The sequence below is a fragment of the Papio anubis genome, chromosome 16 (genome assembly GCF_008728515.1).
Source record: "Papio anubis isolate 15944 chromosome 16, Panubis1.0, whole genome shotgun sequence".
Lineage (NCBI taxonomy): Eukaryota > Metazoa > Chordata > Mammalia > Primates > Cercopithecidae > Papio > Papio anubis.
Window position 1 is genome coordinate 28,631,770 of NC_044991.1, and position 24,944 is coordinate 28,656,713.

Consider the following 24,944-nt stretch of genomic DNA (forward strand, 5'->3'; position numbering starts at 1 on the left):
CGGGTTCTACGATCACTGAGCTGAGAATCTTTTCAAAGGAGAATACCCTTCCAGTAGATTTAATGTTATCACAAAATTAAACCAATTTTACTGTTCTCACATTCTAAGACTCTAGTATATTTAAATATTAAATTAAGAGCATGTTTTGAAAACGTCTCAATAGGGGCATGAAAACCTCAATAGGGGCATGAAAACTCCTCTACCTTGACTTTAAAGAAACACATCACATTCCATTTGGAGGGGAGTGTCCGAATTCCATCAGCCACACAGATCTTTTTGTAAAGTATGATTTTACATTTTATTTACTCATTCAATAAGCTGGGAACTGCTCTGTTATACAAATACAATGTCGTACAAAACTCACAAAATGTTACAAAAGTACAAACTGCATTACTTAATAAATATGACTACAATTAGGCAAAGTGGTAGTATGATAGATTTTAGGTGGGAAACATTAACTCAAAAAAACCACACAATCTTTGCAGACATTTATACATTAATAAAGGATGATCCTATGTTGCCCTTTAAAAGAAATTAAAAGGAGCATTAAGACAGTATCTTCTGCTATGAAGTAACTGCCGAGGTTGGCTCCAGGCATTTATGCCATCAGCTTTTTAATCTCTTAGGGGAATCTAACATGCTCTATTGCAGTAGGTTGATCTTGTCACAGAGTCTTATACCATGTGATTACCTTATAACAAAATCACAAACGTAAATAAAAACAATTGAGAGCACCCGACATTCTACTCTAAACATCAGTCGAGTACAGAATAGTCACTCTGCATCAGCAAGCCTCAGACTTTCATTCAAGTAAGACCTGGTACTATCCCTTAAAGAAGAAGAAATACTTAACAGAGGATTGTGGGATAGTACCCACAATCCTCTGTTAAGTATTTCTCTCTAAAAGACTGACCATTTCTAGACAAATAATGATTTCAAAACAACAAATCTATTTTTATCAAAATGTAATGGGCCAATCATTTGGTAACAGGAACTCATCAATATAAGTTTCTAAGAATTGTAAAATGCGCCGGGCGCGGTGGCTCAAGCCTGTAATCCCAGCACTTTGGGAGGCCGAGACGGGCGGATCACGAGGTCAGGAGATCGAGACCATCCTGGCTGACACGGTGAAACCCCGTCTCTACTAAAAAAAATACAAAAACTAGCCGGGCAAGGTGGCGTGGGTTTCGGTAGTCCCAGCTACCTCGGGAGGCTGAGGCAGGAGAATGGCAGGAACCCGGGAGGCGGAGCTTGCAGTGAGCTGAGATCCGCCACTGCACCTCCAGCCTGGGCGCATAGATGGGCACTGCCTCAAAAAAAAAAAAAAAAAAAAAAAAAAAAAAAGAATTGTAAAATGCAAATTTCAACAACATAACCACCACATCACAAACTCTGTTCAAAATAATACATTTTATATAAAACACTTCTCAATTTATGCCTGAAAGCTGCTTGTCAAAATTAATGTACTGTCATAGATGAAGGTACACCATTTTTCAATGTTGTGTAAAAATACACTTTTGTAGAAAGTAGACTACCAGGAATGAAGAGATTTACATTGTGAGAAATTAGCTTTCAAATTAAGCAGTTCTCACTTATACAGAAAATTATAGATGCAGCAAAATCACCCAAAACTGTCATGAAACATCATTTAGGTGCCCAGCAACCTTTAGTTCTGAGAACATTTTAAAAGATGATTGCGGCATTACACTCACGGAAAAGCTATTAGGAATTGCCGGGTGCGGTGGCTCATGCCTGTAATCCCAGCACTTTGGGAGGCTGAGGACGGCGCATCATGAGGTCAGGAGTTGGAGACCAGGCTGACCAACAAGGTGAAACCCTGTCTCTACTAAAAAATCCAAAAAACATTTGCCGGGCGTGGTGGTGTGTGCCTGTAATCCCAGCTTCTCAGGAGGCTGACGCAGGAGAATCGCTCAAACCAGGGAGATGGAGGTTGCAGTGAGTCAAGATCACACCACTGCACTCCAGCCTCAGTGACAGCGAGACTCCATCTCAAAAAAAAAAAAAAGGAAAGAAAAACAAATAAAACAATAACAAACAGTGAGAGTCATCTTGCAGAGCTGCCAGGGCTGTTTGCGTATTCAATCCATGGTAACCATTTATTCTAGAGGTGGGGCAGGATTGCTGGCTACTGGTGGGAGAACATCTGCTGACATTTTATTTCATATATTATACATATACATGATACATAATTTTATAAAACTCTCATATATAGTGGCATTATGTATTATGCCATCTGGATGTATTTCACCTGTTTCACAACTCTTTTACTAGTGGAAATTGGTTAGTAATGTTAGTATTTCTTAGTACTGGTATAAGTTTTTGTGTTTTGATTTTAGCTAAGTCACTATGGGTATTATGTGAAAAATAGGAGACAGTTATAACGTGGCACCATTTTTAACAACAATCCAGTATTAATGTGATTTTATTAACCACCGAAGTTCTTAACCAGTTCAGTAAACATGAGAAGCTTAAAACCTTGGTTTTTGTCCCACTTCCTCATCTGTCTCTCTCACTGTGATTAGCACTACTGTCATACACCTCACAGTAATAATCGGCCTCGTCCTCAGGCTGGAGCCCAGAGATGAGCAAAAACGCTGTGTTACTTGAGGTCTCCTTGGAGCCAGAGACTCGATTGGGGACCCCAGGTCCCAGCTGCTTGTCTGAGTCGGAGTAGTAGTACAGGAATAACCTGGGAGCGCTCCCTGGCTTCTGCTGGTACCAGAACATGTTTTTACTACCAACACTGAGGCCACTGCTCAGGGTGCAGGGGAGTCTGGCCGTTGCTCCCGGGGATGCAGACAGGGAGGGCGGCTGAGTCAGCACAGGCTGGGAGAGGGAACCTGCAGACACAGACACAGAACGGTGAGAAGCAGGGTCAGGGCACAGCTGCTGAGGGATCTGAGCCATGGGGGACAGATCAGGCTGGGAGCCACCCTCAGCTCTAAGCCCTGTCCCTACCTGTGCAGTGAGAGAGGAGCAGGAGGAGGAGAGGAGTCAGGGCCATGGTGGACACGGCTACCTCTGAGGCCACAGACCCAGGGTTGGGCTGCCCCAGGCCGCTCTTATCGCAGTGTCACTGGGCTCACAGGGGAGGGGCTGACCATGCAAATGAGTCCCCCATTGCCTGCCCCCAGGTGCACTCACAGGGACCAGGCCCTTGGACAGGGACGCTGGCATGAAGCAAGAGTTTGCCCCACGGGTAGGACCAGAGAAAGCAGCAGCTGCTGGGACCACACACAGGTCGTGTGTAGAGGACTCTGCCAGGCACAGATGGGACAAGGCTGCAGAGTCCCAGGAGGAAGTGAAGGAGCAGCCCTGGGCTTCTGTCAGTTGAGGGCTTATCAGCTGTGAGCACCTGTCCTGCAGAAACACACAGAGAAGGTCTCACCGCGCCCCCTGCTGGTCCACAGGCAAACTTCTCCTTTTGCAATGATCAGAATCTTCCCTCTGCTTTGTTTCCTTAACTCTTGTCTTTCAAATATGCCGAAAGAATTCCTTCAGGGAACAACGGAGCTGTGGTCCTGGTGCCATCCCTGACCCCGGGCCTCCCTCTGTGGGGCAGGGGGCCAGCAGGGGTGGCCTGCATGTAATTTTGGTCCAGGAAAGTGTGTGATCTGCCCTGGAGCTGAGGACACAATGCCAGGGTGGAGCACCAAGACGATCGCTTCACCAGGAGGCTCTTGCTCAAGATGCTGCTGTGACTAGGAGTTCACTGAGGGGAAACACGCCATGCAAGATCTCAGGCCCTTCCTGAGGAAGGTGCTGGGAGGAGACGCTGAGGCAGACTCCGAGGTGGGGGCTGCAGGTGTGGAGGGGGATATGAGCCCAGGTGTGCAGCAGGGAGGATACTGCGGGGCCCTCGGGCTGATTCTCCTCCATCTGCTGGCTAGAGGCTTGACCGCGGCTGTACCTGTCATCAGCTCTCCTATTAGAGACTCAGCTCTGGGGAAGTTCCAGGACAAGTTCTAGAACCTGGGACAGGAAATTGGGCAGAAGACATTCCTGGGAGGCTGGAGAAACAGTGGCAGAGAAATTAGGGAAAGGGTGGAGAGGCAGGTGCTCTGAGGTGGGACACAGGGACAGGGATCACTGAACCCCAGGCTGTCGGAGAGGAGGAGATGGCCCAGTGTGTGTGGTGGGTAGAGGCCCACCATGAGAGAAGCCCTGATGCCATGACGGCCACAGGCAGTGCAGGCGGAAAGGCAGGGCTGAAAGGCTGTGGTGAGCTTGGTGTACGTTTGTCCCACTGTGACCATGGCATGACAGTGTGGAAACAAGTTAATTCAGAGGCAATCACAGCTGCAGGGACTCATTTTCCTCCTTTATAAAAACAAATGCAGGTCTTAAAATAACCGTGTGACAGGAGACTCAGGTTGCGTTGTTATTTATTCATTCACTCATTCATTTATTGACCCATTTCCCATTTAGAAAAATAAAAAAGTGCAGCTAGTTGCCAGCACTCATTTCTTGGGCAAATGGGAAATGGGTTCAACACATATTTAAAGAAGGGCTGGCATGGATCAGACACTGGGGATGTAACAGGGGTTTAGGGACAGGACCCAGGTCATGGAGTAGGAGATGCGGGGCAGAAGAGGAGGATAAAGACGGCTCCAGAGAACATCCCCAGTCTGAGGATTTCATGGTGTTCCCCAGAGGAGTCGACAGCTAAGGGCCAAGGTCTCCCACAGACCCCTCTCTCCCTAGCATGCAGCTCAGGGCATATAAGGGTCTCAGTGGCTGCAGGGCCTGCGGGGGGGAAAGCTCTGAGACGCCTGAGCTTTGACTTCATACGGACCTCAGGTGGATGCACAGGCCGGGGGAGGAGGGCACTGCCCGTGTCCAGAGGGAGGTGCAGCAGCAGTGCTGCTGGTGGCCGTGGAAGCATCCCCCTCAGATGCCTCTTCAGGAGAACCTACAGGAGGACCACAGGTGACTAACATGTCCCCTGCCCCTGGGCTGGCTCCAGGCAGTGAGGAGCCCAGGGGTCCCTCCAGCCAGGTCTTCCTGCAGGAAGCAGGGCACTTCTAGTGAGCACCCCTGGGAAAGAGCCCAGTCCGTCGGCTGAGGCTTTATCTGACATCTGACTTGCCTGTGGACTGGGGCAGTTCCTAGTGATCCCTCTTCCCTCTCTCCTTTCATGGGGGTCAGAGCCGGGTCTGAAGCCCACCCAGCCCCCGTGCCAAGTCCTTCCCCGTTTCTCTTTCACCAGCGTCTCTACCCTCCATAAAAGAAATTTCTGATTAATTATAGAATCTACTTATCAAAGGGGCCAAACAAAAAAAGGACTTCTATTTTAGAAAGAACGTCTCATCCACGACACTGTGAGAGGCACTACTGTGCCATTAGTAGCCTCATCCTCAAGCTTGAGCCCAATGGTGTGCAAAGCCTCAGCACTGGCGGCGGCATCCACTCACACAGAGAAGAGGCTGGGGACCCTGAGCCCTGGTTCTGCTTCAATCTCAACAGAATCTTGGTAGAGACCAGGGAGGCAAGGCTCCCTGTCTTGTCGTGTTTCCAGTAAATGTCGTAGCAAACAACATTGGTGTTACTGCTCAGGTTGCAGGTGAGTCTGAATGATGATCCCAGAGATGCACAGAAGGAGTCACAGAGCATCCAAATAATCAGAGAACAATCAGCAAGACTGCCATCCTGTGCTGAATAGTGAAAATCAGCCTGCAGTGAATAGTGAAAATCAGCCTGTGCTAAATAGTGAAAATCACTCCCCAGCCTGGAGCCCAGAGATGGCCAGGGAGGCCAAATTGCCTCAGATGGGGCTGGGGAACTTCCCTGAGGTCCCTGAGGGATAGTTGTTACCGCTCTGGGTCTGAGGTTTGGGGACATGTCCCAGGTGCTCCTGAATCCAAGCTGTGCCTTGATTGACAGTATGACGGCTGTTTCCAGGGCAGGTGATTGTCACTGTCATTCCTGGAGACTTGGTCAGTGAAGTCATGAAGCTGTCAGCCCCATGTGGATCACAGACCCAGGAGGGTGGAGACAGAGACAACAATGAGCCCTATGGGGAAGGGAGTGGAGCAGAGGTGGGCTGAAGACCGCATAGAAATTTCTCCCCAGAGCAGGACGGGCCTCACCCGGGCAGGGAGGGAAGAGGACAAAAAGCAGAGGGGCCAGGTCATGGTGCAGGTGCTCAAGAGATCTGCACCCCAAGACTCCAGCAGTAACAGTGAAAGTTCCTAAGGCTCTTTTAATCTCTACAGGTCTCAATGGGAGAGAATTTCCTACATTCAAATATGTCGCTGCACCCGGATCACCTCCAGGACCCCTCAGCCATAGGCAATATCTCTGTTGTCTTGAGGAAGAAGATGCCTGTCTTCCACCCCATCAAAGATCACCAAGCTACAAGTGGGAGCTGGGCTTTGAATGGAAGTCTACCCAGGCTCCTAAAGTTGAGCCGTCCTCCAAGGAAAGGACAGCACTGTAAAAGCTCAGTGAATGGGACGGGAGACTTCACTAAAGCCTGACCAGGCTGGTACCCTGATATCCAACTTCCAGCCTCCAGAACTGGGAGAAACATAATTCTGTTTTTGATCAGCTCCCCAGGCTATGGCTCTTTGTTGTAACATCCTGAACTAGCCCAGAAGTGCGATTCCATCACCTGTGTCATACTCCATCATTCAGAAGGGAGTCACTAAGCCCTCAGTGCTGTCTTTGTGGATGCTGCCCACCCTAGGCTGAGATGAGGCACAGGGTCTGGGTCTAAATAAAATGGGAAGGCACTGGAAGGTGCAATGTCAGAGGAGGAGGATGTCTGAATTTCATTTAATCTCAACCTCAACTGGTGCAGCATGAAAGAGGAGGCCCAGAGCAAAAGTGTCTTCTCCTGAGATCACACCGTGAACCCCAGGCCCACTGGAGTTCTCTTCCATGCTACTTCTCACTCCTTTATGAATTTCCTCCACCTGTAAGTGTGTGCAATATCTACAGGAAACACCACACCATGAGTTTTATAAGATCTATCTCAAACACACCTCATGAGTTCCCTAGGAGGGAGATGCTAGCATAACCCCCATTGTGCAGGCTGGGGAGGCCCCAAAACACCAAAGGAGTTCTCTAGGGTCTCACAACTGCTAAGATAAAGGTTGTTTGACCCAGCACTGTCTCCTCAAACCTGGGACCCTGGTTACATCCAGGTCTTCCCAAGCTGCTGAAGGGGCACACTTTGGCATAATGGTGAAAGGTAAGAAGTCGATGGGGGAGGGTGAGCGGCCAGAAGCCCAGTGGGGCCTTTGAGTAAGTCTGATGGAAAGGAGGTGCTTACAGGATGGAACCTACAAGATGTGACCTCACTTCCTTACTGACAGACCCCAACAGAACTTAGAATTCTGGTAACTAGGCACCCATATTATACACACAGCCCCATTTCCAGCTCAGTTGGCAGTCGACACTCTAGAGAACATGTTCTCCTGCTGTGTCCCAACATGCTGCCGACCTCCTCGTCGCAGAAGAGGCCAAAATGAGACTGTTTCTCGAGAATATAGACATTGGTACAACCCTCACCCTCGATGCCTCTGGCCCTTTGCCAGAAGGCACCCACAGGTAACACAGGGCCCAGGGCAGGCCTGTCAAGGCCAGGCCTCAGCTGTGTCCATCAGGGCAGTGCTGAGCCCCTCCAAATGTGTTTGGGGGAAACAGGAGAAGAAGGGCCCTCCCTGGATAGGAGCAGGTAGGTTGTCGGGGGTTTGGAGCCTTGCCAGTATGTCAGGTTCACAGCCCAGACCACGCCTTCAGGATGGGAAGGTGAGTGTCGAGGACATAGTTTGTCTGCTCAGATCTGAATCCCAAGACCTCAAGCTGTCATCTGCCGGAGACTTCAACCTGCTCTGGCTGGAGGTCTATGCAGATGCTCCTATGTGCCAAATCCTGTTGGGGAAGGGGGCGCGAGGGAGGAGTTCTAATGGGGGTGTCCCACTATGGGGTCAGCCAGGCAGGCCACTAACACATCTTCGCCTGGCTCACTCTCTTTGCAGAGCTCCACACAGCAGATCAAGCAAGAGCTGTTGGATGGATTCCATTTCTCCATCTTCTTCAAAGAAGGGCAGGGGCCCCCTGCTACCAACCACGGCCAGTGCTGGTCTGGGGTGAGACTGGACACAGAAGGGACTCCACAGACAGGGACTCTAGAAAACCAGGGTGGACCCAGGACTCAAACACGAATATGGGGACTCCCTAGGCTCTGTCCTAGGGCTTTCACACTTGAGTGAGCCACTGTCCTCTCCCAAAGGAATCTGGCTGCCATTAGTCCCCAGTGGCAACTTGGTTACAGGCAAAGTCCCTTTCACCTATCAGAGAAAGATCAGAGAAAATCCTTCTGTTTTCACTTTCTGCTATGCCAGGAGGATCTCAGCATGTTGCTACCAGAATTGGGTACAATGGTAACACTATAGCAACATAGTCATACTGTTATCACTTTACCTCCCCACCCTAAGTGTATGTCCAGCAACAGGCAGCTCCCCTGCCCTGCTGACCTCTTCCAGGATTTAAAATCCAACACTTCTACACAAACAAGTTGGGGGGGTGGTGATTACAACAAAAGAAGGTGAAGCTACTCTATGCATCTGTGTTTAAAGTGTCATCTCACAGAACTCATCCCTGCAGACCCACCAGGCAGGTGCTGCACCCTCGCATGTCACTGTAATATTCCTTAAGGAAGGCCATGTTCCACAGTGGGTCAGCCTCTCAGTGCCGGTGGAGCCTGTCGTGATAAAATTTCCTTTCTAGTCAGCCTTTCTACAGGGAGCATAATCCCATGTGTGTCCTAATAGGCTGGAGCACTTTCCCAGGGCTGCCATAACATGCACGCTGACTGAAGGGCTTTACCACGGAAATCTGGTTCCTCACAATTCTGGAGACTGGAAGTCCAACGTCAAGCTGTCAGTCTGGGGTGGTTTCTCTGAGCCTCTCTCCTTGCCGTGGAGATGGCTGACTTCTATCTCGGTCAGCACAGGGTCTTCTCTTGAACTTCTCTGTGCGCTGACCACCTGTCCTTGTAAGAACCCCAGGCATATTAACATAGGGGTCACCCTAATGAACTCACTTCTCCTGAATTACCTCTTGGAGAACTCTGTGTCCAAACACAGTCACATTCTGAGTCTCTGGGGTTGAGAATAGAAACAGTTACATTTGGGGGAGGGGACACAATTCAACCCATAAAATACACAAATCCCCTGCAGAAGACACACACCCGGGAAAGGGAAATCTGGGTGAAAGGATGTGCAGATAGGAAGTTTCAACAGCTCTAGCCAGCTGACTTTCCAAAAGGACTCCAGCTGCTCACAGGGTCACCAGCAGCCTCTGAAGGTAGCTGCTTCTTTGAACACAACCTCCCCTGCATACTAAAATGTTCTTAACTTTTTGCTAATCTGCTGTCTGTGTGGCAGAGAAAATCACCTTGTTTCATTTCCACTTTAAACCATACATTTCTGTAACTTTTCCCGGTTTCTATACCTGCCTGCGTTTTCTCTTCCACGAGTCGCCTGACAGATCCTGAGCCTTGGGATGCGCTTCCTCCCACCCTGCAGTCTTCCGGCATTTTCCCCTTGGCCAGGGCTGGGATGGCCGTAGCTGTTTCTCCAGACTCACATTCATGTTAAAGAACAAAAACAATCATATCCCTTTAAGTCAAAGGGTTCTTCTAGAGCATCTTGTCCGGTGTGCTGTCACTAAAATAAGGAGGGGATGAGACCTCCCCAGACCCTTCCCTTCCATATCAGAAGCGGAGCCTCAGGTGGCCTAGAGGGAATTTCATCCAGTCCTCCCTGTGGAAGGTGCTCTCTTCTGATCCGGGTGCTGCTGAGCAAGCATCTGACATCCAAAAGCCCGTGTCTCCTCTTCTCCACCATGAGGGTGATTTTTGAGGACTGCAGGGATGATGCTCTTCATGCAGGCTGTTGATACAGAGGGTGCTGTTGCCCCACAGCTGACATTCACCGTGCTGATGCCTTGAAGGCATGAATCATTTTATCCTTCTCCATCCTCACATGCAATTTTACCTTGAAAGCCTAGAACCCTTTTCACCATGGGCACCCAGGTTCTCCACATGCACAAGTCCCTGAAGGGTTGGTGCTTCTTGGTGTGAGTTCCAGATCCCGATCCTCTGGTGGTTCATGGTGTTACCACTGACTCGCATGTCCCTCCTTGTTCCCCTAGTATGAAAATGAGATCTGCAGGATGCCAACTTTCCAGCCCCGCACAGGGGAGAAGCTGTTGGAGTCCCTGGTTCCAGCCTTTCTAACTAAACCCATCTCCTCCTATGCCACCTGCCTGGGTCCCTCCTGGGACTTTATCACCGTGCCACACTTTTTGGAACTACTGGTTAGAAGGTGAGTGTCCATCCCCTCCAAGGCACGGAGGTGCCTCTGTCCCCTACTGGCTGTGTCTTGAAGATGCACCTCTTGGAGCCTCAGTTGGCTCCTCTGGAACAGGGAGTAATGAGAAGATGAACCTCACAGGGTTCTTGTAGGGACTGAATGATCTAAGACACGGCAAACAAAGGGGTCCCTAGAGCCTAAAACTCTGGACAATCTGCTGTGGGTGCTGTGATTCATGTTTATTACTTTTCTCTTCCCACTCACTGAAGCAGCTCTCAGCATTCTGCCACAATGGCCCATCTCTCTTCCTGTTTGGAAAGGCACATAGAAAGCAAGTCTGCAATGGCATTGGTAAAGGATGTCTGAGTTTCCTTCTGGCTGGACTTTCTCCTTGACACAGACAGAAGAGGGGTCCCTTCATGCTGAAAAAGGAGCCACAGGCCCACTCAGACATCTGGAGAGGCTCACTGAGTTTCTCCAATGGTTGGGGTTCACTCATTCAACACATACATACAAAACACTTCATTTGTGCATCGTTCTTCTTGTGACTTGGCATAATTTCATAAACAAGGCAGATGACAATCCCTGGGCCTCAATTCTACTCAGAGTCAGGTGCTCACAGTAGACAGAATAAACAAATCATATCTACAGAATGTTAGAGGGGAAACCCTCATGGCCTCCTCTATGTATGGTGGCATCCTCCCAGATTCTGACTAGAATGACGGAGCCCAACAAGTATAAACTGGGGGGACTTAGGGTTCTGAAGGGCCTCTTCACCCACAAAACATGGGGGGAAATATGTGGACTCTGGCTGGGGAGAGACTAAAGGAGCCCTGGGGTTCATATGTCTTGTAATTCCCACAACAAGGCTGACATCTGGGGACTTCCCCTGCAAGAGGCAAATAGTGAGTTCTGTAAATGGAGACTTAGGTCCCTTCCAAAGGAGATGTGAGGTTGGGGTCACAACTGGCCACTGAGAGACCCATCCCCAGCACCGTGCCTTCCCAGCTCTCCCTGTCCTCCTCCACCCAACATCTGCCCCTACCCTCCTAACCCCAGGACCAGAGCTGGAGCTTTGATGAGCAAGCTGCTCACAAATCTGCCTGGAGCTGCAGTCTTGAGTGCCCAGGTGCACAGTGCTGTGCTCCAGGGCCATTGGGAAGAGAATGTCAGTGGGACGCTGGGGCGCAGAAGGGTCCGTACAGCCCTGCTACATGGCCAGGTCTGCCCCTTCCAGGACAGCACTGATGGCTTGGGGTAGGGTGGGGCTGTCCTCCACACAGGCAGCAAGAGGCCAGGGACCCAGAACCACACAAGGGTGCCCTGGAGGGTTGTGTGGGAGAAGGCCAGGCCTCTGACTCAGCTGTCCACTCCATCACCAGCACCACCACCTCCATTTTGTTCACCTGGCCCCCTGAAAACACTTCAGTTTGCTGCCAGGCCCTGCAACGGTCATCTTTCTGGATAAAGCTGGCCTTCAGGACCTTCGCCTGGCCTGGACTGGGCTTGGAGGACCATCAGGAAATTGTCCTAGGCCAGTTGGTGCTTCCGGAGCCCAAGGAGGCCAAGCCAGATGGTGAGAAGACTTTCCAGGGCTGGTGTTTTCGGGGTACAATTCCCTTAAATTCCATCCAGTCATTTCTATACTTGGAAATCCCAGTGAAGAGTGACTGGAATGGTGACCTTTTCTCCTTTTCCAGATCCTGCACCACCTCCTGGGCAACACGCATTAACAATGCTGGCCCTGGAGCCAGCACCACCACTGATGGCGGACCTGCGGCCTGCTCTGGAGCCAGAGTCACCTGTAGCCCTGGATGCACCAGGATATCTACATTCAGCATCAGCACCAGCACCAGCACCAGGGGAAGGGCCCCCTCCAGGAACAGTGCTGGAGCCACGGTCAGCCCCAGAGTCCCCCTGTCCCTGTCCCGGGACTGTCAAGAGCCAACACACTGAGGAGCTGCCGGACATCACGACCTTCCCTCCCAGGCTGCTGGCAGAGCAGCTGACCCTCATGGATGCGGTGAGCAGCTGGGCTTTGCAGGCTGTGCCTCTGGAACCACCTGTCTCAGACCAGCCTCTCCCTGAGGAGCGGCCAATGCCCTGGGTCCAATTTCAGCCCCACTTCTTACCAACCATGGGATCTGGATGAGTTTCCTCACCCACAAGCCTTCCCTGTCTGCATGTGGACAGCAGAGATGGGAAATCACCCGTGCCAGCTGCACAGAGTGACTGTGCAGACTGAATGACAGGGGATGGACAGAAAGCAGGACAGGGCAGGTGATCACTGAGGGGCAGGCAGGGCCATGGGTCACTCACCCAGCTGCTCAGGAGCCTCACTACCCTCAGCACTTATTAGGTACCTGATGCATACTAGATTCTATGGCAGACACCCAAACAGAGCCCAAGGTTGCAGTTGCTGCAAGGAAACTGCACCAGTAGGGAGAGAAGGAGTAGAGGGCTGATTGGGATGGGAGGAAGACGAGGCCTCAGGATGGGGAGGCCTGAGCCACCTTGTACTTCTTGGAGTGAGGATGGCCTGGGAGAAAATGTCACTCTCTTCCCACCCTTGTTGGGTTCTGGGCCATGATGCATTCAGGGCCCTCGGTGGGCAGAAAACCAAACCCAGGGACTCCCACAAGTCTGGAGCCCATTTTAAAGTTTTCTAAGCTCCAGCTGTGTTCCTGCCAGAGACTGTGGATGACTGTGAGCTCACTCCCTGCCTAGGACTGTGGGTGACTCTGAGCTGGGCTGTGCTGTGTCCGTGACACTCTCCTCCTCCCCCAAAGGATCTCTTCAAGAAGGTGGAGCTCTACGAATGCTTGGGCTCCATCTGGGGCCAACGACATCAGAAGGGGAGTGAGCACGTGGCACCCACAGTTTGTGCCACCATTGCACACTTCAACAGGCTCACCAACTGTGTCACCACCTCCTGCCTCGGGGACCACAGCATGAGGGCTCGGGACAGGGCCAGGGTGGTGGAGCACTGGATCAAGGTGGCCAGGGTAAGCCATGGTTGGGCCTTGGGATTCCCTCTCTAAAAATGGGGAACTGCCTCTTCTCCGCCATCGGCTTTCAGGATTGGCATCTGTATCTCTAGCCTGAGCCCTGCACATCCCCTAGGCCCTTCTTCCCAGAGCTTCCCTGACCTTGACCCCCATGGCCCAGTAGTGGCTGCTCACTTCTGACCTGGGATCTTCCTTGGGTTGAACTGAAATCTTCCTAGATGAGTGACATTCACTCAGCCCCAGGTGTACCCTCCTGAGGCTCCCTGGGCCTCTGCTTCATTCAGGAAGGGAGATCTCAGCAGAGGGGGCTGAGGCTGAAGTGGGTTAGACTCCAACTCTAGACCTCACAGCTCACTCTTCTCTCTCCAGGAGTGCCTACGCCTCAACAACTTCTCCTCGGTGCACGCCATCGTCTCTGCTCTGCGCAGCAACCCAATACATCGGCTACACAAGACGTGGGCAGGAGTGTCCAGGTGAGGAGCTCCCTCCACGGGAGCACCAGTGTTGACTTAGCGACCCATAGGTCTCCCCATGTGCCCTCAACGACTGTGAAAGTTTCTTGGAGACCAAGGACGGTGGAGGCAGAGATGGGCTGGTGGGTGGGGTCACTAAGCTGCCCTGGACTCCTAGGCAAGGATTTCTAACTCAGGAGTAAGGTATTTTAACCATCAGGAACAGACTGGAGCCAATTGGAGGCTTTCAAGTGTTTGTACCCAGCAGTGGAACGGTGTCCAGCTGGAAGCTAACTCTGAACACGCAGGGGCTCATGTGAAGTGGAGATGGGCCAGGGGAGGAGCATGACAGTCCCACCCTGGTCCTCCGGAGCCCTTGTCATCAGATGACCCCACTGGAAACTCTCATGCAGGAAGCTGAGATTCATTGAGTTTTCAAACAAGAGGGATTGGAACTCACAAATCTCCCCGTGATTCCCAAATTTACCCTTTTTTCTTTCCTCTGTCAATAGAAAAAGCATAAAATATCTAAAAGAACTCTGCAAAAATGACACTGCAGTGAAGAGGGACCTGCTGATCAAGGTACAGTGGAGTCTGGGAGATGCGGGACAAGTGTTTAAGGGTCAGAGGAAAGAGTGAGTTTGGAAGGGCATTGGACCTGGTGTGCAGTGGTTATTTTGTAATGTTTTGACTTATCTACAAAAAGTGGACTTGAAAAATTCCTTCCATGCCTACTTTGGGCAAACAGGAGGAGAGGTGTGGGGGTCCATGGGCATGTGGGGGCACGGGGGCAGGAGGCCCTGGAAATGGGATGTGGCAATGGCTGCTGGGCTTCTGAGTGAGGGTGATGAGCTGCAGCATTAGCAGGGCTCTGGTTCCCATGCTGGTCCATGCTGCTGGCATGGAGCTTCCTCCAGACTGGCGGGTGGTCATTGTAGGTGGGACTTTCTTCCTTCCTCAAACTGGGAGCAATTCCTCAGGAAGCCAGGCCTCTGCTGTTGCTTCTGTCTGCAGCGCACCTCCATGGGCAGGGACTGCAGTCCACACTGGGGGAAAGAGGGAACCACAACAGAGGAAGCGCAAGTGCCAGGGAGTCCAGTAGACTGCCCAGCTATGGGTCCCAATGGGCAAACTCAGGACAGATGTATGTGCTTGCTGGGACTCCCCGCTCTGCCCTTTGTAGACATCTGAAAATGGTCATGTCACAGGATTCTCACCAATTAGCAGTGACAAAGGCTCATGAAAAGTATCTGGGGGATCCATGCATTCCTAGGGGATCCTCCCTGACCAGATCTCAGAAACCTCCAAGCAAATGAGAAAGCAACATGTCACCCCACCCAGGATTCTGGAAAACCCTGCCATGTCCATCAGAGATGTCGCCTCAGGAGGCCACATCCTGAGTGGACGAAGAGAGAGTTCTGTGCACGGAACTCCCCTGGGGGATCACTGGCGAGGCCAAACCATGGATTTGGCATGGCGCAAACCCAGTTTGTGTGGCAGAGACCCCAGTGGGGCTCAGATACACAGGTGCCACTTAACCAGGTCTCCTAAAATGCCGTCCCTTTCCCATCACGACACTGCAAGGCTGGAGACCTAGACACTCAGAGACTCCAGAGAACAAGACCCTGATGGGTAGTGGTGCTGAGATGCGGGCTGAAGGCAGCCGAGACAGAGCCTCCAGGAGGGGGAGGACATGCCCTCTCTTTTGGGGCCCTGGGGAGTCACTGCCCACTCTTGGTCTCTGTTTCCTTATCTGGAAAATGAAGGGATGCTGAGCCTGTAGCCCGGGCATCACAGGGTGGAAATGAGGTTCGAGAAAAGAAAGCAATTGGAGGGTGCTCGTGAATGGTTCTTCCTCAGAGGGATGAGGGGGAGAACAATGACAACAGCTACAGGAAACAGTACTCAGGAGGCCCTGTGATGTAGCTGTAGTTTTCATGGCTCTTTACAGAAGAGGAAACAGTCTCAGGGAGGCCTGGCTGCATGATTGGGTGACACACACAGGGAGTGTGGAGCTGGCCAGTGGTATGAGCACTGTGCCAGGTGACTCACGCCAGTCCCTGGGGATCCAAGTGTGGGGTGGCTGGGGTATAACTGGGGGAAGGGAAGACAGCCTCACTGTCCCTGTCCCTGACACCTGGCAGGCGGGGAGCTTTAAGGTGGCCACCCAGGAGAGGAACCCCCAGAGAGCCCAGATGAGGCTACAGAGGCATAAGAAGGTGAGTGAAACTGTGGCATGGAGGGACCGCAGGGGATCAGAGGACAGGGCTCTTTTCCCCACCAGCTGGAGACCTCCATATCAACACAGCGGGGGCTTCCTCCCCAGCCCTGTCCTCCTATGGCCACTGGGCCTGGAAAACCTCCATTGGAGAGACCAGAGCAAGGGTCTGGGAAAGCAGAACTCAGAGTGGATGTGGGGAAGGGTAAGGCTGGGACCACAGGCCCTTGTGACTTGTTAAAATCCCACCATAGAGGTAACTAGGAGTGATTGCCAGACTTGGAGGTCAGCTGGAATAGAGGAGGCAGAGAATTGGGAAGGGCAGCTGAGGGTCTTTGGCTGCTACAACTGGGAGACCTCAGGAGGGGGTTCTGGGAGACAGGGGCTGATGGGATTTCATGGGACAGGGCCTTGGGCAGGCACCTCAGGGTCAATACTCATCACCACTACCCCTCCCACCTCCCCACCCCTCCATGGCACAGGGCGTGGTCCCCTTCCTGGGGGATTTTCTGACTGAGTTACACAGGTTGGATTCGGCCATCCCGGATGATCAGGATGTGAGTGAGCCTGGGGCAGGCTGCTTGGGAGCCAGGATCCTGAGGCTTGGGAGGAGAGGGGCCTGGACGGAGCCCTTAGATCTCAGCCCTTGGAAAACCTCCTCTCCTGAGAGTCTCACAGCTGCTCCTGTGGGAGGGGGTGCCAGGCCCATCTCATTACCTCTGACTGACAGAGGCTCCATGGCAGTCACCAGTCCCTATCCCTGAGTGGTGAAGCTGCAGAGCTGCCTGACTGCAACGCTGCTGAGCTGTGGGCTGAGCTGGAATCAGCCTCTCCCTAGGGTAGTCCAATAATAGGAGGGTGAAATTGAGCCTTTCCAAGGGCAGGCAATTCCAGGGTCACTGAGCACTTTCTTTCTACGAGAGACCTCAGTTTCTCTGTCTGTCATCTCAGAGGGTTGGGGCAGAAGGTCCCTGAGCCTCAGCTCCCATGCCCCCTGCCCTAGAGCCCGGAGCCTGAGGCAGGTTCAAGTTCTGTCATGTGCACATCCCCTGACCCTGGTGGCCCTGGCAGTAGTGCAGCATGGGAAGGGATGGGGTGGGGCTGTTGTGGGCCAGGGACCTTTCTGATGGGCTCTATCTGACTTCCAGGGCAACAGCAACAAAAGGAGAAAGGTGAGCAGCTGCGGCATTCATGTTGGATGAGGTTGGGGATGTGGACGTCACAGTCCACCCTGGGCAGGACACTCCCTGGCTCCATCCTCTACATCTTAGGTTTACTGGGAGGGTTTGACACACACAGGAGCAGGAGGAGACCTATCCCAGTGGAGAAAGTGGGAAAGGCACTGGAATCAAAGACCAGTTCCTCCAGGAGGGGCTGTTTACATCCAACTCTGGGAACAGGCTGGGGGCTGCATGGGGCCCCTTCACAGAATGGCCCCAGGGACCAGCCCCTTCTCCCTGCCTGCCAAAGGTCCCCTCAGTGTCTTCCACCCAGGCCCTGTCAGCATCCTGTCCTCTGTCTCTAGGAGGTCCGAGTTCTGCAGGAAATGCAGCTGCTCCAAGTGGCTGCCATGAATTACAGGATTCGGCCTCTGGAGAAATTTGTCACTTGTTTCTCAAGAATGGAGCAGCTCAGTGACAAGGAGAGGTGAGGGCCTGGCACATGGAAAGAGGGTGGAAAAAGGCTCTCCATTTTTTTTAATGTGGTCTAGCTCTGTCACCCAGGCTGCACTGCAGTGTCACCATCTCTGCTCACTGCAACATCTGCCTCCTGGGCTCAAGCCCTTCCTCAGCCTCCCAAGCAGCTGGCACTACTGCTATCCACCACCGTGTCCGGTTGTTCTCCTGTTGTTGTTCTGGTACAGGTGGGGTTTCACGATGATGTCCAGGCTGGTCTCAAACTCCTGGCCTCAAGCAATCCACCCACCTCAGCCTCCCAAAGTACTGACAGTATAGGTGTCAGCCACCCCACCTGGCCTAGAGGAGGCTCTCCTGTGGACAGCTGCAGAGAGCCTATGGCCATGACTCCACCACCAGCATCAAGCCCTGTTGCATGGGGACTGCTGGGGACCCAGGATTCCAGCTGGGCAGGCAATGAGAGGGGACCCGATGTGTGGCTCATGGTGGCCTCACAGCTGCCTCTCTGTCCTGCAGCTACAAGCTGTCCTGTCAGCTGGAGCCCGAATCCCAGTAGGCTGGAAACATCCTGCAGTGGCTGGGGCCCTATTGGGATGCTGGCCAGAACACCGGCTCTGCATCATCCTTCACCCAGACCCGAGACACCACGAAACCACATCTAGGTGGCTGGCAGCTCAGCTACATCTTAACCCCGCTCCTCAACTCCAGCTGCTCCTGCCGGCCAGGATCAGGCCATGGGACTTTTGCGTGTCAGGCGGGAAACCATTTTATGTTTATTTTCTTTAGTGTATAAGTAACGGTATTTTTTCTTAGCTTACAGTAAAATAAAATTTTAAAACACTATTCAGAATGTTCTATAGTTGTTGGAATGAGAACAGTAACTCCAGTGCAGTAACCGTGTACCAGCCTTTAGGATTCATAGTCTAGCATGTCAAATTGAGGCTATGGCTGAACAAGCCATGGAATAGCTTTCACGTTACACCTGCGAACCGTTTAATGTTTTCCTTCTTTATTCAAATTAATTATTGCTAACTGTTTAAGGAAAACAAACAAAAAAACACTTAAAAACCACAGTATGTCTCCCAATCTATGTCACTTGTTCTACTGACCAGTTACTCTCAAACTTAAATTCTAGTTAAATTCAAGTTCCACTGGATTACTCTACTTTTTTAAGTTGTAAATATTTAATGAATCACTTAAATATTTACTGAAGGGCTGGAGATGGGAGGTAGTTATGCAAGTGGTAGGGCTGGCCTTCTCCAGAAGTCCTGTGCACAAGGGAGCTGGCCATGAGTCTCCAGGAAATACAGATAAACTTTTCCCACTATGGATCTTCCCAGACTTTCTGACACCTCTCTCCTAAGGGAACATCAAGGAAGGAGAGAATTGTTTGAACCCAGTATCTAAAGGATGTCCCACAGCTTAATTTGAACACAAGCCCCATTGTGGTACATCAGACAAAAACAAGTCAAAGAAATCAACATTTCAGGGTCTGAAATATGATACCCCCAAATCAACACAAAATAAACACTTAGCCGGGCGCGGTGGCTCAAGCCTGTAATCCCAGCACTTTGGGAGGCCGAGACGGGCGGATCACCAGGTCAGGAGATCGAGACCATCCTGGCTAACACGGTGAAACCCCGTCTCTACTAAAAAATACAAAAAATGAGCCGGGCGAGGTGGCGGGCGCCTGTAGCCCCAGCTACTCGGGAGGCTGAGGCAGGAGAATGGCGTGAACCCGGGGGGCGGAGCTTGCAGTGAGCTGAGATCCGGCCACTGCACTCCAGCCTGGGCGACAGAGCGAGACTCCGTCTCAAAAAAAAAATAAATAAATAAAAATAAACACTTAAATCCAGTCCTAGAGCCACAAAACTCCTATAAGTGGGAGTTTATTTCAGCAAAACTTGTATCTATGCATGCAGTTTGCAAAAAGAAAGAAAACAAAAGCAAAAATTATCTATGGCAACAAACCCTTTGGCCATGCAATTGATTTGGCATTCTTTTTCTTTCTTATTTTTTGTTCTTTTTGGATGGGACACAAAAATCACTGCTAACAGATATGAATACAAACACAGGGGACTATACATCATTTTAGAGCTTCTGCATGGGAAAGAGAAACAATGAACCATTAAAGAAGGCATCCTGATGAGTTCATGTCCTTTGTAGGGACATGGATGAAGCTGGAAACCACCATTCTCAGCAAACTATTGCAAGAACAGAAAACCAAACACCGCGTGTTCTCACTCATAGGTGGGAATTGAACAGTGAGAACACTTGGACACGGGAAGGGGAACATCACACACTGGGGCCTGTGGTGGGTTCGGGGGTTGGGGGAGGGATAGAATAGGAGATATACCTAATGTAAATGATGAGTTAACGGGTGCAGCACATCAACATGGCACATGTATGCATATGTAACAAACCTGCACGTTGTGCACATGTACCCTAGAACATAAAGTGTAATAATAATAAAAAAAAGAAGGCATCCTACACATTGAAAGAAAGTTCAGCAGAAACATATCTGTGAAAGGGGTTGCAATCTAACATGTATGAGAAACTAACACTACTCTGGGAAAATGAACAAAATCTAATACCCAAGCTAAAACTGGGCAAAGAACTGGAACAGGCACATCTGAAAACTAATCACGAAATTGACTGACAGGTCAGAGACAAGCTGCACAACACTAATCATCACACACATCTCTAAGTGCAAACCACACTCAGATACCTCTCACTCTAATTAGGATGAAACTTACCAAAAACAACAAAAAACCCATACATTCACAGGCAGTGGCCAATGTAGAAGTGCAGAAAAAGAGATTTTATACACTATTGGTGGGAATGTACATTACTATACACACGAAGGAAAACAGTTGAAGGTGCCTTAAACATTTTACAACTACCCATTCATCTAGGAATACCACCACTGGTTATTAACAGAAAGCACATGAAATCTGTTATGTTGAAGAGATATCGGCCTTCTTATGGCAATTGAAGCACTATGCACAATAGTGAAGGTATCCAATCAACCTATCTGTTCGTGCATAGATAAAGGGATAAAGAAACTGAGGTACACAATGGAATCCTCCTCGGCCATAGAAATTCATAAAACGATGTCATCTGCAACAACGTACAGAAACCTGGAGAACATGATCTTCTATGAAATGAGCCAGGAAGAGAGAAATAAACACGGCATGATTCTATGCCTATGAGAATGAGATCAACTTTGTCTCTAAACGACTTTATCTCCTAGTAGAACATTCCACAGTAGTGAAGAGAGCCTGGGGGTTGGGAGGCAGCACAGGAACTGGGAAATGGATGCAATGTTACACTCAGATGACAGGAATAAATTCAGCTGTTCTACTCCACAGCAGGATGTCTAGAGTTAACTGTATCCTACCATATTTTCCAAAAAAGGCTGAAAAGAAGGATTCTGAATATTGCAACTACAGAGAACTAATAAATAATTACTACACAAGATAACAGAGATAGTCAGTCAATGCCTTGCTTTCATCATTACACAAGGTACATATGCATGGATTAAAATGTCCCACTCTACTCTTTAATTGGATAACTTTACAAGAGAGCAAATTGGTTTTAAGGACATAAAAATAAACAATGCTGAAGTTCATGTGAGACCAGGAAATGCCCTGCATTTCCAAAGAAATTCTGAGAAATCCAAACTACATTGGATGCATCACACTCCCTGATGTGAAATTGCACTCAAACTCTAGGGACCTGCTTCCACATGGATGAGTGGAAGAGAACAGAGAACCTGTAAACCCACACACCTCATACCACCCGATGCTGGATGAAATACACAATGATGAGTAATGGGGAAAGAACTCCCTTTTCAATAGTCTTGGGATAAATGGCGAGCCATATGCAGAAGAGTAAGTAACACTAGGCATCTACTTCTCACCATGTACCAAAGTTCACTCAGATGAATGAAAGATGTAAATGGAAGACCTCAAAGTACAAAAATCCTACAAGAGACCCTAGGAAATACCCTTCTTGACATCAGCTTTGACAAAGCATTTATATGCCTAAGACCCCACATGACACTGCAACAGCAGCAATAATCGACATGTGGGACCTAATACACTACACAGCCACCACACAAGAAATTACCCACAGAGTAGACAGACGACATACAGGATGAGAGAAAATGTTCCCAAACTATGCACCAGACCAAGTTCTAATATCCAGAATCTACCTTAAAGACCTTACACAAATCAATTAGCAAAATCACCCTAATAATTAATAGGCAATGGATATAAACACAGACTTCTCAAAAGATGCTGATGAGCAACCAACAAATTGAAAATATGCTCAACCTAATTATCAGAGAAATAGAAATCAAAACCACAATGAGATATACCTCACGCTGGTCAGAATGGGGATAACGCAGTTAAAAAAAAAAAGGACACTGGCGAGGCAGCAGAGAAAGAGGACACTGGTCCACTTTTCGTGAAAATGCAAAGTAGTTCAGACACCATGGAAAGCACTTCGGAGATGGCTGAAAGAACTTGATCCAGAACTACCATGTGACCCAGCAATCCCACAACTGGGGTATACACAGGGGAAAATAAATCCTTCTGTCCAAAACACACATGCACACAAATGGTCATGGCAGCAGTATTTACAATGGCAAACACATGAAATCAGCCTAGGTACCCGTCAACAGTGGATCAGAAAAGGAAAATGTGGTACATATATACCACAAAAAATTGGCCGGGTGCGGTGGCTCAAGCCTGTAATCCCAGCACTTTGGGAGGCCGAGACGGGCGGATCACGAGGTCAGGAGATCGAGACCATCCTGGCTAACACGGTGAAACCCCATCTCTACTAAAAAATACAAAAAACTAGCCGGGCGAAGTGGCGGGTGCCTGTAGTCCCAGCTACTCGGGAGGCTGAGGCAGGAGAATGGTGTAAACCCGGGAGGCAGAGCTTGCAGTGAGCTGAGATCCGGCCACTGCACTCCAGCCCGGGTGACAGAGCGAGACTCCGTCTCAAAAAAAAAAAAAAAAAAAAAAAAAAGGAAAAAAGAAATAAACTAAGCTGAGAAAGACAAACATCACATTGTCTTACTCAGGAGGAATCCACAAAACTTTATTTCATACAACTAGTAAGCATAACTGTTCTTACCACAGGTTGGGGCTCAAAGGTGGGGCATGGTCAGAGATTGGAAACAGGTATAAAGTTACATATTCCATGAGAGGAATGAAGCCTATAGTTCTTTTCCACAGCAGCAGGGTGACTAGGTCTAACGTTATCAGAGTGTACTTTTCAAGAAAGCTAGAAAAGAGGATTCTGAATGTCTTCACCTCAAAGGAATAGTAACTCTATGAGGAAAGAGAGATGCTAAATACCCTGATTTCATCATTACACAACGTACACACGGACCAAAGTGTCTCATTCTACCCTCTGGTAGTACACCTTTACCACAGGGTAAATTTTTGTAAAGAAATGTAAGGGAACAGGCTGAGCATGGTGGCTCACGCCTGCAATCCCAGCATTTTCAGAGGCTGAGGCAGGTGCATAGCTTGCGTCCAGGAGTTCAAGATCAGCCTGGCCAACATGCTGAAACCCCATCTCTACTAAAAATACAAAAATTAGCTGGGCATGGTGGTGCTTGCCTGTAATCCCAGGTACTCGGGAGGCTAAGGCAGGAGTATCGCTTGAACCCAGGAGGCGGAGGTTGCAGTGAGCCAAGATTGCACCACTGCACTTCAGTCTGGGCAACAGAGTGAGACACTGTCTCAAAAAAAAAAAAAAAAAAGATGACGTTCAAGTGATCAACCAACATGAAAAAATGCACAACCTCAGCGCAATGCAGCTCCCAAACACAATGAGATATCATCTCACGTTGGTCACAATGGGCATTTTTTCAAAGTCAAAACAACATGCTGGCAAGGCAGCAAAGGAAAGGGAACGCTGCTACACTCTTGGTCAATGTGAAAACTAGCCCTCACTGCCCCTACCCCAGCTCGGCTCACTCCACCACTTCTTCACATAGGTTTTATTTCCGTTTCTTTGTTTTCAAGTGGAAATTCACAAAATTTATTACCCTTATTATCTGTCTATATTTTCCCTGTATAAGTGTCTATTTCTTTCATTTGGTTTAGATTGTGGTGGTGGTGGTTGTTGCCAATTTGCAAATGTTTCCTATGAATCCTAGATGATGCCTTTTCACAGGGTAACTGTAACTTCCTGGTCTGTTGCCTCTCTGACAAACATTCCACTAAATTTCTTCCTTCAGTGTTTATTAATACGTAGTAGTCAAACACTTTTCTGTAATTTTTTTTTGAGACGGAGTCTCGCTCTGTCACCCAGGTTGGAATGCAGTGGCATAATCTCATCTCACTTCAATCTCTGCCTCAAAAGTTCAACTGATTCTCCTGCCTCGGTCTCCAGAGTAGCTGGGACTACAGTCGCCCGCCACTGCGCCCAGCTAATTTTTTGTATTTTTAGTAGAGAAGGGGTTTCACCGTGTTAGCCAGATGGTCTCAATCTCCTGACCACGTGATCTGCCTGCCTCAGCCTCCCAAAATTTTTAAAGGTTATTTAAACATAAACTCCCACTTTTGGTTTAAAAACTATCACATACACACTTTTAGGATCTATTACTTTTTTCCTTAGGTTTGTAAAATTACTTTGTTTTCATAGCAGTTTTATGTGTAAAGGAAAAATTGAGCAGTAAGTATAGAGTTCACACACATTTCCTTTTATCCTATCCTTCCAGAGCCTCCTGTTTTAACATCTTGCATCTATGTTGTACATTGGATAAAATTGTATAATTCAGTATTGATAGATGAATGCTAATACTTTATCATTAACCATGGCTCCTCATTTATATCAGGGCTCACTCTCTGCACTGCACAGTCCTATGGGTTCTGCCTCCTGCTTAATGTCATGGCGACACCATCAAAATCACACACTGAACAGATTCACTGCCCTAAAAATGTGCTTTGATCCAGCCAGCCATCCCTCCTTCTCCACTCTGGAACTCTTGATCTTTTTTCCTGTATCTCTAGTTTTACCTTTTCTATAGTGTTACATTGTTGGAATAATAAGAGTATGTGGCATTTTCACATTGACTTTTTCATTCAGCAATATGTATTCAGGTTGCCTCCATTTTGTTTGGCTGGTTTTTTTGAGACAAGAGATTCGCTCTTGTTGCCCAGGCTGGAGTGCAGTGGCATGATCTTGGCTCACTGCAACCTCTGCCTCCGGGGTTCAAGCAATTCTCCTGCCTCAGCCTCCTGAGTAGTTGGGATTAT

At 49.4% G+C, this 24,944-nt stretch overlaps 1 protein-coding gene and 1 gene segment (V, D, J or C); one reads left to right on the top strand and one right to left on the bottom strand.

Annotated features, from left to right (window-relative positions):
- Window positions 1-2,029: 2,029 nt before the first annotated feature.
- The window catches only part of LOC116270763, a 77,938-nt gene continuing 55,023 nt past the window's right edge, over window positions 2,030-24,944 (bottom strand). The window contains 2 exon segments of the V gene segment in view: window positions 2,038-2,861; window positions 2,980-4,970. Of these exon segments, the coding sequence occupies window positions 2,518-2,861; window positions 2,980-3,025 (390 nt within the window).
- LOC101019438 (ral-GDS-related protein-like) lies at window positions 7,435-18,330 on the top strand. Of its 4 annotated transcripts, XM_031656463.1 has the most exons (13): window positions 7,435-7,575; window positions 8,007-8,117; window positions 10,186-10,358; window positions 11,729-11,922; window positions 12,047-12,369; window positions 13,136-13,351; window positions 13,724-13,827; window positions 14,319-14,388; window positions 15,951-16,025; window positions 16,507-16,581; window positions 17,173-17,196; window positions 17,550-17,671; window positions 18,178-18,330. In XM_031656463.1, exons 1-13 carry the CDS (start codon window positions 7,435-7,437, stop codon window positions 18,215-18,217), a joined length of 1,668 nt encoding a protein of 555 aa, XP_031512323.1. In that variant the 3' UTR covers window positions 18,218-18,330. The 4 variants fall into 4 exon arrangements, with proteins under 4 accessions (XP_031512323.1, XP_031512324.1, XP_031512322.1 ...); XM_031656464.1 differs by lacking the exon at window positions 16,507-16,581; XM_017945537.3 differs by lacking the exons at window positions 7,435-7,575; window positions 8,007-8,117; window positions 10,186-10,358 and adding an exon at window positions 11,425-11,603.